The 13,117-nt window shown below is 38.1% G+C and overlaps 2 protein-coding genes across 2 annotated transcripts in view; one reads left to right on the top strand and one right to left on the bottom strand.

The window, feature by feature from the left end:
• Positions 1-5,244, bottom strand: part of kcna4 (potassium voltage-gated channel, shaker-related subfamily, member 4) — a 60,571-nt gene extending 55,327 nt beyond the window's left edge. The window contains exon 1 of the mRNA XM_052148688.1: positions 1,962-5,244. Coding sequence (XP_052004648.1) covers positions 3,268-5,244 — 1,977 coding nt within the window. The 3' untranslated portion in view covers positions 1,962-3,267. The remainder of the gene's footprint in view (positions 1-1,961) is intronic.
• LOC127659066 (gonadotropin subunit beta-1-like) overlaps positions 1-13,117 on the top strand; it is a 64,714-nt gene that overhangs the window by 49,162 nt on the left and 2,435 nt on the right. The window lies entirely within an intron of this gene.

Raw genomic sequence — 13,117 nt, forward strand, 5'->3', positions numbered from 1 at the left:
CAATAAATCAGTTGCGCCATCTATAAAAAAATAGGATCTTTCTCTAATGTGTACTTCTGTACAGGGTTGGGAGGGTTACCGTTGAAATTTATTCCACTACAGATTACAGAATACATGCTGTAAAATGTTATTTGTAATGTATTCTGTTAGATTACTCAAGGTCAGTAACGTATTTTAAATACTTGGGATTACTTCTTCAGCACTGGTAGATTTTTTCACTTGTTTTGACTATAAAAACTCAGTACAGCAAGACAAAATATACATGTTAAAAATACATTCTCTGAAAAACCTAAATATCTTATGCAGTGTTGTTTCTAAAACAAAATCAATCAAATTGATCTTGTTTTAAGGATTTTTAGATATTTTTACAGGAAAACAATTCAACAATTATTATCAAGAATATGATTTTTGCCCTAATATCAATGGTCTTACTAGGAAAAAAAAGAAATGATGATCCAACGTGAATTTTCTTGATAAAAAAAATAATTGTGGCTGGTAACATGTGCATGTAAAATGTATAGAAATAGCATTTTAGCTTAGCGTAAAGCTGACAATTTACACGAGGTTTATTTTTATTTCTTCTGCTCCAAACTTACTTCTCTGTCTGATCGTATGAATGTAACACATCATAAGAAATTGTTTCAGCACTGTTCAAATGCACTTTGGATCGCATCATTTATATGTATAAATGTTTTCCATCTGAAAGGACTAAATATTAAACGAAACAAATGACAATAAAATGCAAAGTGATCTCTTCAGTAATCAAAATACTTTTTGAATGTAACTGTATTCTAATTTCCAATTATTTAAATTGTAACTGCAGTGGAATACATTTACTTATACTTTGTATTTTAAATACGTAATCCTGTTACATGTGTTTCGTTACTCCCCAACCCTGCGTGTTTGTTTATGTATGTATAATATGCATTATCCTTTTAATTAAATCTGTTTTGCATTATTCTCACAGTTTATAATAGACTGTAAAGATAAACTTATATTACCCAAATGTAAGGTGCTTTAACACATGCTAAATTTCTAGATTTTTAGTTTTAGATTTAAATTATAAACATGCACTAATTAATAAAGAAAGCAATAGTATAGGCTACTTTAAATATTTCTGTTTAATAAAAGAAGCACATTATCTCAGTGATCTAATTTCATTATGTACATCCTTATCAGTAATGCATCTACTACAAGCTGTACGAAGATCACTTCAAAAAAGTGACACTGTATTCTGGCAGACAAGTTAGATTTCACACGACTCACATATTTTCTGGTTTTGCTTAGGCCTAGTTTGCCAAGGTGAAATAAAGACAGCTGATAAATGTTAGTTGTCTATTAGGCTACTTTTTAATCATCAATTTAAGGACACTTTCTTGTAACAGCCCGACTCGATACACATTCAGAAACCCAAGGCACTTTGTTCTGGTCATTAAATATTCTATGATCATATCTTATCCAAGTACTAGTTTGCAAAGTAAATGTGATGTGAGAGATGATCATGCTCAGGGAGGCCATAATTATCTGCCTGTAGTGTGTGCTAAGAGTATGTCTTATTAATGACAAAATATCGGTTTACTGGAATGGTAATTATCTTGTCTACAATAAAACAGTAACAGCCATATTAAGACATCAGAAAATGAAGCTCTAAACACTTAATGAGCTCTGAGGATTTTTGGATTCCAAGGGAACACAGCATGGTTGGAGTTTTCTTTGACAATACAACAAAGTCCCTTGTTGTTAAGCAATTTGTGGTATCGCTAATATACAATTCTGAGATAAGAAAACAAGAGATAAGCTTTTGAGATCGAAAACATGGAAAGGTTTTGTGTAGCACCTGTTTCTAGTCCTTACAGACAGCAAATGCAGATGTGAAAACATCGAGATGCCATGTAAAACTGAACATGAATAATGATAGCATGATTGCTGTGTAACTAAACAATTTCCTTAAGAACGCTTACCTCTCAAAATGAACTGCGCATGCCCAGTGGTCATTGTGCACTCCAGGAGGACTAGAATTCGCTGTGGAATGCAGGTACTCTTGTGCATGAAGTCCACCAAACAAGCGAGTTCGTGTTTCCATCAGTGCTGTTTGGCTGTACATTTCTGCCAACATTTTTATAAAGGGATGCATTGTCATTTTGGTAAAGGAACAAAGAACAATTAATTGCATGAAGCATTCCCTTGAAATACTCCCATAACAGTAACAGCAGCCAAACTGATCCTTCAAGCCATGGTGTCATCGATTCTGTTATACAAGGTGTTTATTTTGTGAGACAGTTGTAAAACCGGTATTTTGGCCACAGCATACCAGAAAGTGACATTTATGCTCAGAGAGAATGCATCCTTGATCGCATGATGAATGAATTACAGTGTTTGCTAATGAACTACAGAATGCAGTGTACCGTTTCACAAAAACTAAGACGATTGTTTTTATTCTTCTTTAATACTCACAAAAGGGACTGACTAAAATGACATTTCAGCCACCCTGTACAATGCACAATTAACTAGACTGGGGTGGGCTAAAAGAGTTTTTACCAGAGTGTAGTATGTACTAAATACTGGCATGCTGACAAATTTGTTTGCCATAATGGGACTTTAGATATCATTGCCTAACGCAACATGCTGCTCTCCAATTAATACAAATGGTGTGTTCAAATAATTAGTTAGTATGGGACACATTCACCTAATTGTTCTTGACAACAAAGGTTGCAGTGTGTAATTGCTATATATTATTTCAAATTATTAATGCAATTTATATTAATATTATTATCTCTCTCTGGCTCAATGTTACATCTATTTCTTTTATCTGGGAGACTATAACAGAACTGATGATAGTGCAAACGATTTAAACGTTATTGCATAATAGCATTAAATAAGAACTCGCCTCTTTTTTCCTACAATTACTGACAAATGTAACTCATAAAGTGCCTATGCAAATTCCTTTTTGGTTGCCTTCATTGTTGTTCAGTTCTAACAACAGAACAGGTGGGCCGATATAGACACCTCTCCGCGTCACGTAAAGCTGGTGATTTTTGTGTCGCCTGTCACCTGGTTACAGGATAGCTATGTTTCTCTACAAAAGTAGCCACATTGCAAAAATACTTCAGCTTAGGTCCGGAACTGCATGAGAGTGAATGCGAGTGTCTCTGTGTGCGTTTGCGCACGCTCGTCTATGTCTTCAAGTTGTGCATGTGTGCTGTTGACTGATTTATTTGTGCAGTCATGTTCACGAAAACCTAACGCGAAGATTACCATTTTCTATAATCATACATCTGTCTGTAGGGTTCGTGAATGTGAACTGTTTTTCCCGCCTATATCAGTACCGTTCCCTCTATTTGGGCTCTGTGTGTCAACACCGCATAGAGATTCTGTCACGCCTTCCTCCATCTCCATATACTCGGCCGCCTTGTCACCCAAAGAGGATCCCGATGGGGACCCTTTGCATTTTCTGAGGAAATCCGTAAAATATGGGCAACCCTGCGGGGGTTGCTCGACAACGGGCGTTTGGTCCTCGTTATCAGTCTCCCGGTGATAGAAGTAGTTGAAGTTGGATACGATGACGGGGACTGGAAGAGCAATGGTCAGGACACCTGCTATTGCGCACAACGAGCCCACTATTTTCCCCCCGACCGTTATGGGCTTCATGTCCCCGTAGCCCACCGTGGTCATAGTCACTACAGCCCACCAAAAAGCGTCGGGGATGCTCGTGAACTGTGACGTGGGTTCATCCGCCTCGGCGAAGAACACGGCGCTGGAGAACAGGATGACACCAATGACGAGGAAGAAGATGAGCAGCGCCAGTTCTCGCATGCTCGCGCGCAAAGTGTGTCCGAGGATCTGGAGACCTTTGGAGTGTCGAGACAGTTTGAAGATCCTAAAAACTCTGACAAGTCGTATTATTCTCAGGATCGCAAAGCTCATTGCCTGTTGCCCGTTGCCTTGCGGTTGTTGTTGTTGCGCGAGTTCTGTGCCGAGAGTTATGAAATAAGGCAAAATCGAGACAATGTCTATGGTGTTCATAAGGTTTTTGAAGAAAGCAGCTTTGCTGGGGCTCGCGAAAAAACGGACAATTATCTCAAACGAGAACCAAATGATGCATACCGTCTCAACGATGAAAAAGGGGTCGTTGAACGGCGTAAATCCGTTTTCGGCGTGTGTGGAATTTTTACCTGGGCTATGGAATTCTTTGTCATCCCTGAATTCTGGCAATGTCTCCAAACAAAATATGACGATGGATATGACGATAACCAACACTGACACGACTGCAATCCCTCTGGCTGGACTGGAACTCTCCGGATACTCGAACAAGAGCCAAATTTGACGTTTGAACTCGTCCTCGGGTAGCGGTTTCTCTTCCTCTTTCACAAAGCCCTCATCCTCGCGAAACTTCAGCATTGCCTCTTCCCCGAGTTCATAGAACTTCACCTCCTCGGAAAATATGTCAAACGGCACATTGGCGGGTCTCTTTAACCGGCCACCTGACTGATAGTAGTACAGAATGGCGTCGAAGCTTGGTCGATTCCTGTCAAAAAAGTATTCGTTGCGCAGCGGGTCGAAATACCTGATTCGTCTCTCAGGGTCCCCCAGGAGAGTGTCCGGAAACTGCGCGAGAGTCTTCAGCTGAGTTTCAAACTTCAAGCCCGACACGTTGATGACAACTCTCTCGCAGCAGCCGTACTCACTGTAAACATTTGCATATCCTGACTGAGGACGTCGGTCCGTTAAGGAAACCGTCTCTTCATCGTCCACGTTAAAGAGAAAACTCGACCTCTTGCTTCCCCTGTCCTCCTCTTCCTCCTCGCTCTCCGCCTCTTCCTCCTCTATCATTATGTCCTCCTCGGATCCTAGGAGCGCCAACTCTGAGTGGCGTAGATCCCCGCCAAGTGCCGCGCGGTTTCGTCTCCAGCGCGCGACGCCTCTTTGCTTTTTTCGCTCTCTGGGAAGGTGCTGTGGTGACTCTTGCTGTTGCTGTTGTTGCTGCTGCTGTTGGAAGGAGGAGGGGCGCGAGGCGGTACCGGCGCTACTGTTGTTGGCATTCGTTGAAGAGGCGTTGAGACTATGATGCGGGAGGTTGTGGGGATTGCCAGAGCCCCCACCTCCCTCTCCAACCGTTATGGCATCAGCCGCCGCCGCGCGAGTCTGTTTCTCCCTCTCGCGCTCTCTGGCGCGAGTTTGGGCATATCCATAGGGCAGGTGGGTGTTGCAACCCCCGCTGTCCGCGCCCACCATGGCAAATTCCATCTTCTCAAACTATGATACGTTTCAGAATGATGGACTTGAAAAATATCAGCAATGAGCTGAAGAAGACCGTCTCAGTTGCATTAAAGTTCATCAATGCACTTGACTGGCACGCTTATTGGCTGTAGATCTCACTCACAACATGCACAAAGTGTTTAGTGTCCAAGTGTATGCTTTTCAGGTCTTTCAGTGCACTTTTAGCCTACTTATTGTAACTGGACTTCATGGCTATAGTGAAACACCGTTTCTAGTGACATCACTGGGTAAATGTGCCCACGAGCTCTAGAATCCATGTGCTCAGCGGGCGCGCATTGTCGTTACGTTATCCATAAGAAAACGGAATACAATGGAACTGAACGGCTCTTTCCGTTGTCAGAGGTGCTCCGTCGCCTTAGAGACTTTATTCACCGATTAAATCACTGGTTCCCATCTTCACTGTGAGGGAGGGAGGGAGGGGTGTAGGTTTGTTCCATCCTCTACCCTTTTAGTGGCTGTGAATGAATCACTAAATGCTTTTGGCACCAGCAACAGCTGCGAAGAAAAGGATAAAAGACGGCTTATAAAATGACATCCCCAACCAGACTGTGATGGATATGAATGTATCAACATAAGAAAACATTTTAAATGCAAAGTAGCTAATCAAGAACAAAGACATCAGCCAATACTCTGGTGCTACATAATAATAATAATAATAATAGTAATAATAATAATAATAACACATCCTTATTGTTACAGTCCAGCCAAACAAGCAGGAAACAGCGCGTGATATTACAGATCCAAAATCCCTTGACAATTAATTATAAACATTCGTCGCACGCAATTGATCAGCCCTCTCATGCACTTCACCTCCCACCATTCGAGACACTTACATGGGAAAACATAAGGAAATGTCTTCTCAGCTTCCACCCATACAAAAATTGGTGAGGATGTAAATCCCAGGTTTGTCAAAAAATCCCTCTTGCTCTGGGTATCCAGATATTCCTCGACGACGCCAAACACAAAACATGACACCTCGTCAGTCAGGTGTGATCGCATTCGAGTGTTGACAATTTTAGCCACGGCTCGCCGTTGGGTCTTTATTCAACAGGATCTCTTATCACCTGCCCATCTCCCCCTCCCAAAAAAGCATGCACCGCTGCATTAAGCCTGGACTCACACTCACCAAAAAGCAGGTGCTGCTGTCGAGAGCATGCTGCCGCGTGCCTTGATACATCAAACGAGCAGCGTCACGATCGAAATGTATCAAAGTTTTACGATGTCACGTGAAAATAGCCTTAGGTAAGTATGCGCAGCGCGCATCTGTCTGCCGCTCAGTCTCGACCGTTGACCATTGTGCTCGTGTTGTTGGGGAACAGCGCTCCGCCGAGATAGGCACCTTGCGCAGCTCGGAAAGACCTTGATCGCCTCCCAGTGGCTACAGCAGGTTACTGCGCTCACAGGGACTGCTGCAGATTACGAACGGCTTTTGCTTCCAACCAGTAGGCCATAAAGGAATATACATTGTTAGTCAAACTTTGTGTGGGAAACGTAAAGAAAAACGCAGAAATATATTATTATGATAATATTAAGATTGTGTTTTGTCATGAGGGTTCTGCATTTCACTCTAAGATCCATTAGACACTGCTAAAAAGCAAGCGTTTTTACAAAGCCCATAAAAACAAGATTAAACTTCTTTAGCTTACCACTTAGTCATACAGATAGGTGGCGTTGTAAAACTGAATAATAATAATAATAATACAAGTAAAATACGAAAATAATCAAGTTAATTGACGATGCTTTTATGGCTAAAAGATTATTTAAACATCGAAATAAAAAACTAAATTCCTCTTTAAACCGATATGATATTTGTATCAAAGCAAAATGCAAATGTTTACGCCCACTACGCCACCTGCCTGCTTCTGCGGCACATAATTTTGTAATGGGAGAGCTTCATGAAACCAGATGCATCAGCAGCATGCTGTTTAAGCCATATCGCATTCGTAATTATCACCTATCAACCCTTTTAAACAAAAATGTACATAGGCTACCGAGTCTCACATAGGCTACTCTGTTTTTGGGGAACATGTGCGTTATCAGAATGATTGGACTGATTTAACCCATTATTCATTAGAGACCCTAGGTGTGTCATACAAAGTCTCAGTTTCCTATAACAGGATATCTATTTATTTGTTTATAACAAGATAAATTAGTATAAATTAATAAAGATGACTACTATATCACATTGAGTTTCTGTGACAATGGTGAATTATCTGTATCCCATATGCGTGTACACATACATATTATACTGTACATGCTATTTGTTACTCAAGGTGGTGATGATGTGTCAGTGATTGACTTGATTTACATTGCTATTTGATGAAGAAACAACATGGAAGTAAACTATAGCAAGAACAACACATGAACAGTATGATTTAACTATTGTCATTTGGGTGTACAACTGAAATTATGTCAATTGTGCATCTATATAGACTCAATAAGCACCTGCAAAAATACTTTTTTTGTAGCTTATGTGCATCTTATATGTTATGTGTAGTTCAATATGTGTTTCACAGCCATGAAATTTCAGTTTGATAGTAATTAATCCTGTTCTAGATTTGTACTGTGCATTTTCCCTTTGATATATGAAAATTAAAATATAAAAATGTATCAAAATATATCTAATTGTCTTCATTATATTTTGAATTGTACTCTATTATCATTTTGTAGATCAATTTGTGATAGATATACATGCCGGTTCTCCAAGGGCGTAGCAGCCACGAGGGAAGTGGGGGACACTCTTTAAAAAGGTAATTTGTCCCCCACACTTTTTCAAACTAAACTCATACCGAATCCAAATGTTGGATTTGTATACAGTATACTTTGCGTTTTATTACTTTGGTCTTATTGAGCAACCATCACAGGTGAGTTTCATGAGCCGAAACTTCCATTACGTAATTGTCTTATCAACATGGCTCCGTTCATTTGAGTTGCTATCAATAAAGCTCATTCATCCATGTTTTTTATCGGCATTGATGTTGATGTAAATGAATAATATAAAGATGAGGAACACACAAAAGAGACTTATTAATCTGCATATCTTTCTTGATTGGCAGCATTATGTGAAATGCACTACAGGAAAAAAAGGACAATCATTCTTTAAAACACATATTGTAAGTGTCAGTGCCTGAGTTGTCATTAAGATATTTATTTTACATTATGCTTGTGAGGTAAAAGTTTGATCAGTTCTTTTTGCCAATTTGATCAGATTTCGAGATATAAAGATATTTTTAATATCAGCTCCTGTTTTTTAACTAAAAAAAATAACTGCTATGCCCCTGCGGTTCTCTAAAGACCCGTATACGTAAGAGTGTTATGTGAAATTCCCATACATTTAAGGATTAAAGCATTGTGCTTGCTCTGGTTAAAACTGATTGCACTGACCAACATTTACTGTGGAATGATATCTTACATATTTTGTAGACTATTATTATTCCATTACCCTATCTTAAAGAGCTGTAAAATGTGTTAGGTTATTTTGATCTTCGCTTATGTTTTTGTATATTTTTGCTCATGATAAACCAGCAGTTGAACATTGGAAAGTACAATACAGAATAAAAATGGGCAGTACTGCAGGAGAACTTAGTTAGGGGCCATCATATTGCAATTCAGATGCTCTGTCTGAAGTTTGTATAGTCATTTGATATTAGAAACTTAACTGCATAAGCCATACATTTATTTAACAATTCGTTTATTCAGTTACCATGCAGCAAAAATAACAAATCTAAAGCCTATAAAAAGCCCAAAATTAAGTTCCAATAAGAACAAGGCACCTATAGCATTTCATTAAAAATGTTCTGCTAATATGGAATAGAGAAATTCAGGTTTACATAGTGGGCATATTTGTATATTTATCTCAGTTTAATTAAGGCAGATTTTGAAAAGGGTTTTTTCAAAAGGGTAATTTTACTATTGGATGGCAACTGCACAGGAGTATATGGCTGAGTTTTCTGTTTAGAGTTCAAATCTGATTGTATTATCAAGGTTGTGGGTGTACAATTAGATAATGCCTCATAGTTGCATTCTAGGCCAGTAAGAGGTCTTAAATTTGATTTTGGTGCCAATGGGAGGAATCGAGACCTGGGTACATTTCTGAATTACTCATTACTCATAGATAAATCACAAGTCAGGCAGCAGAATTTTAGATGTACTGATGGGAGCGATAAGGCAGATTTTTCTCATCTAAAAAAAGCCTAATGGGGATGGGGCAGCTGTCGCAGCATGATAAATGAAGGGCAGTGGGACATCTTGGACAACTTCCAAGACTTGTACACATCAGAAGTCAATGACTTCATGACCTTCAAAAGAGATGGAAAGAGACTGGGGGCGGACACAACTGAGAGAAAGAGGAGCTCAGTCTTGTCAAGGTTGAGCACCAGCTGATAAGCTGAGATGGCGAAGAGCCAGAGAAGGCCCAAAATGGGGCGGCAGCTCCAAACCGCCAGCAAAGACATATGCACTTCCACCATAAACCTAACTGTGGAAAGAAATGCCACCACCTTTTGGAGTGGGCTCAACCCCATTCTGGAGTAACCCGCCCCTTCTGTCATTTTCCCATCCACTTTTGGAGTTTCCGCCCCGGTTTGGAGATCTGCAGGCTGCAGCAAATCTTTGGTGAGCCAAACTAAGATCCATAATGATCCTATATCTTTAATACATTTGAAAGAAACTGGACATGGACACCAAGATGAAAATGCAGAACACTGTAGAAACATTTAAACAGATGCTAGAATTTAAAGCTAGAATTATTGTTTTACAGAGGAGAATTTCAGAGACAAAAATCATATAGAAGTGTTAAAATAATGTAGATGGATATTTTTTTCTTCTTGTTTGTGTGTGTGTGTGTGTGTGTGTGTGTGTGTGTGTGTGAGCGTGTATTTATCACTTTGTGGGGACCAAATGTCCCCATAAGGATAGTAAAACCCGAAATTTTTGACCTTGTGGGGACATTTTGTCGGTCCCCATGAGGAAAACAGCTTATAAATCATACTAAATTATGTTTTTTGAAAATGTAAAAATGCAGAAAGTTTTCTGTGAGGGTTAGGTTTAGGGGTAGGGTTAGGTTTAGGGGATAGAATATAAAGTTTGTACAGTATAAAAACCATTATGTCTATGGAAAGTCCCCATAAAACATGGAAACACAACATGTGTGTGTGTGTGTGTGTGTGTGTGTGTAGTTTCAAATTAACATATTCATATGCAAAATGAATTTTAAGGCACCAGTTCAGCATGGCCATGAAATGTTTGTATTTTCATGCAAGCATGTGCTAAGTCTCAGAATAATGTGGATATTGTGTGTGTAAAGCGCTAATGGGCTGGATTAAGTGCAATTTAATTCTGAGGTTCCATTCTCTGTCAAGCACAAGTAATATAAACAAAGACATTATATTCATAAGATGTTAGTAGTGTAAATAGGCTGCCTGTACACTGAGAACAATTATTTTGTGGTGAAGTAAATATAACAGCAATGATTAAATACTCTCTACATTACATTTTTATGTTCATGCTTTAACTTAGTCAAAGTAAATTCTACATTCAAACATGTAAAAAGTAATGCTCTACCTTATAAGTAAATATTAATGATTGATAGTTATCTTTATAATGTGTCATCATGCATCGATCCTAAAGTTGAAAACATTTTCATATGTATTTGCTAATTTTAGTAAATTTCACTGGTAAAAATAATACGTAAATTTGATTTAACGTTTCGAAGCTGGTGTTCCCAGCATGCACTGGGCTTGAATAGCTTGCTTGTATTCACTGTTTGCAAGTTTTGTACACAGTTTTTTTATTAATGATTTTGTTGTTACATTTGGTAACTTCTTGTTTTGTACAGTCTTAAGTTCATTTTCTACTCCACATGATCTGTTTATGATGAAAACTATTATCTGTTGATTGTCACCTTTATCTGGTTTTGTGCACCATGTGGTGAGGTCTGTGTGCTCATCTTGTGTTTTTCACTCTAATCAATGTCATGGCTTGAGGTCAAATATATTTAACATAATTTTATACCATTAAGATTTACTTTTAAAAACGTTGTGCAAAAACTTGTGAAATAAACAATAAGTACATCTTAATAGTAATGTTTTTAGTGTATGCAATGAATTAAAAGAATTACGTTCTTTTATGCATAAACTGCGTCTTTATTGAATGACGGGTTATTTCTATAACAATGACACGCTCTTTTTATATGCATTGGAAAATGTGATTCTCGTCAGGACTTGGAGGTATGCTCCATTAAATTATAGAGAATGTAAGTATTATTTTATTGATCAACTGACACACAAATAATGGCTAGGGTAAACAGTGATTGTATCGGCCCTCCAATTAGCTGTGGATCGAGGGATTTTTTTTAAAATTTTTAAAGCTTTAGCTTTCACACACTTTTCTTCTATGGTTTGATTTTGCTTTCAAAATTAAAATTAATTCATTGAAACACAAAAACTTAAATTACACTTTATATGAAATGAAAATATAATCAAAATAACGAAGTAGTAAAATGTTTTTATATAACCACCTCCCCAAATCCAAACAATTTACCCTTTCCAACTTATTTTTCCAGAACCCTTTTGCTTTTATCACTCTATGATAACAGGTGAAAAAATACCAATACAAATTTTATAAAAAAAATGCAATTGTAAATATAAACAATAATAATAATAATTGGAATAAAACACTATGACCTCTAGAAAGTTTAGAACAAATCTCATGCATTTTTGTTTCATAAAATGGCTACAACAGTGGCATATTTTGACGCTCCACTTTATTTTAAGAGTTTGGACATGAAATGTATTACCACCTGCTGGTGGAATCTCTAAACTTCACAATGAGCTATTTCTGAGCAAAATAGCAAATTGCGCTTTGCACCACTTTATTTACATACAATACAGCCATAGATTGTGTGCATACACCCACAGTAGCACAAACATTCCCACCCATGCCCACTTGTGCTGGCACAAACATTGCACTTAAAATTAGCATTCTCATGAAAATTAGATAAGACGTTGCACACGGTAGTTGTTATGAAAGTAAAGCCCAATATGTTACCTACTTAATTTTCAGTCTCATTCTGAGTACTTTTTCAGAATTAAAATCATTCAACATTTTAATTCCATGAGCACTGTTTCTGTAAAGAAGACATTGCTGGTTCAGTGATGTATAGTCACGTCAGTTAGGAGGATGTTGCTAGAATGTCACAATAATGTCTCTTATCTCATCTCAGTCTCAACATCACTTTCAAATAATAATATAAATATGACAATAGTTCCAATCCTTTGAGAAAAATATATTACTACACCATTTAACACATTATTGTAGGCTACATTATAAAATGGGTAGTTCTGCTCCTGGATGCTGATTGGCCAATAGCTGTGCTTTATTCATGATAATGCACAGTAAAGGATCGTATGTATTTTTAATGATCTGTTGTCAGATTTTTTTACATTGTGGCTGTGCCTCAGATGTAATCAACTGAATCTTTGTCTGTAATGGTGTGAACCAAAGGGGCCATACTCAAACAACAATTGAACAAATAACCATTTGATGGGTTCCCCCCTAGGAGGAATAAATGGGGATAATTTGTATTGTATATTGGAGATATCCTGTATGTCTTTTTAATTGGGGGCCTTCCAAGGAGGTCCTAACACTTTGTTGTAACATTATGCACATTTGTTTTTCAGGTATAAAGTTCTGCCAAACAGACAAAACTTTGGGTTAAGATTCAGAAGAGCAAGGCTAAGCTATAATTCAGTCTTTGACTATGTAAGTCAATTTTAAATAGTGTTTGCTACTTGTTCTTGATTAACCAACTTTTTATATGCACAGTTCTATCATGTGTCTG

This window comes from Xyrauchen texanus, chromosome 2, assembly GCF_025860055.1.
Source record: "Xyrauchen texanus isolate HMW12.3.18 chromosome 2, RBS_HiC_50CHRs, whole genome shotgun sequence".
NCBI lineage: Eukaryota > Metazoa > Chordata > Actinopteri > Cypriniformes > Catostomidae > Xyrauchen > Xyrauchen texanus.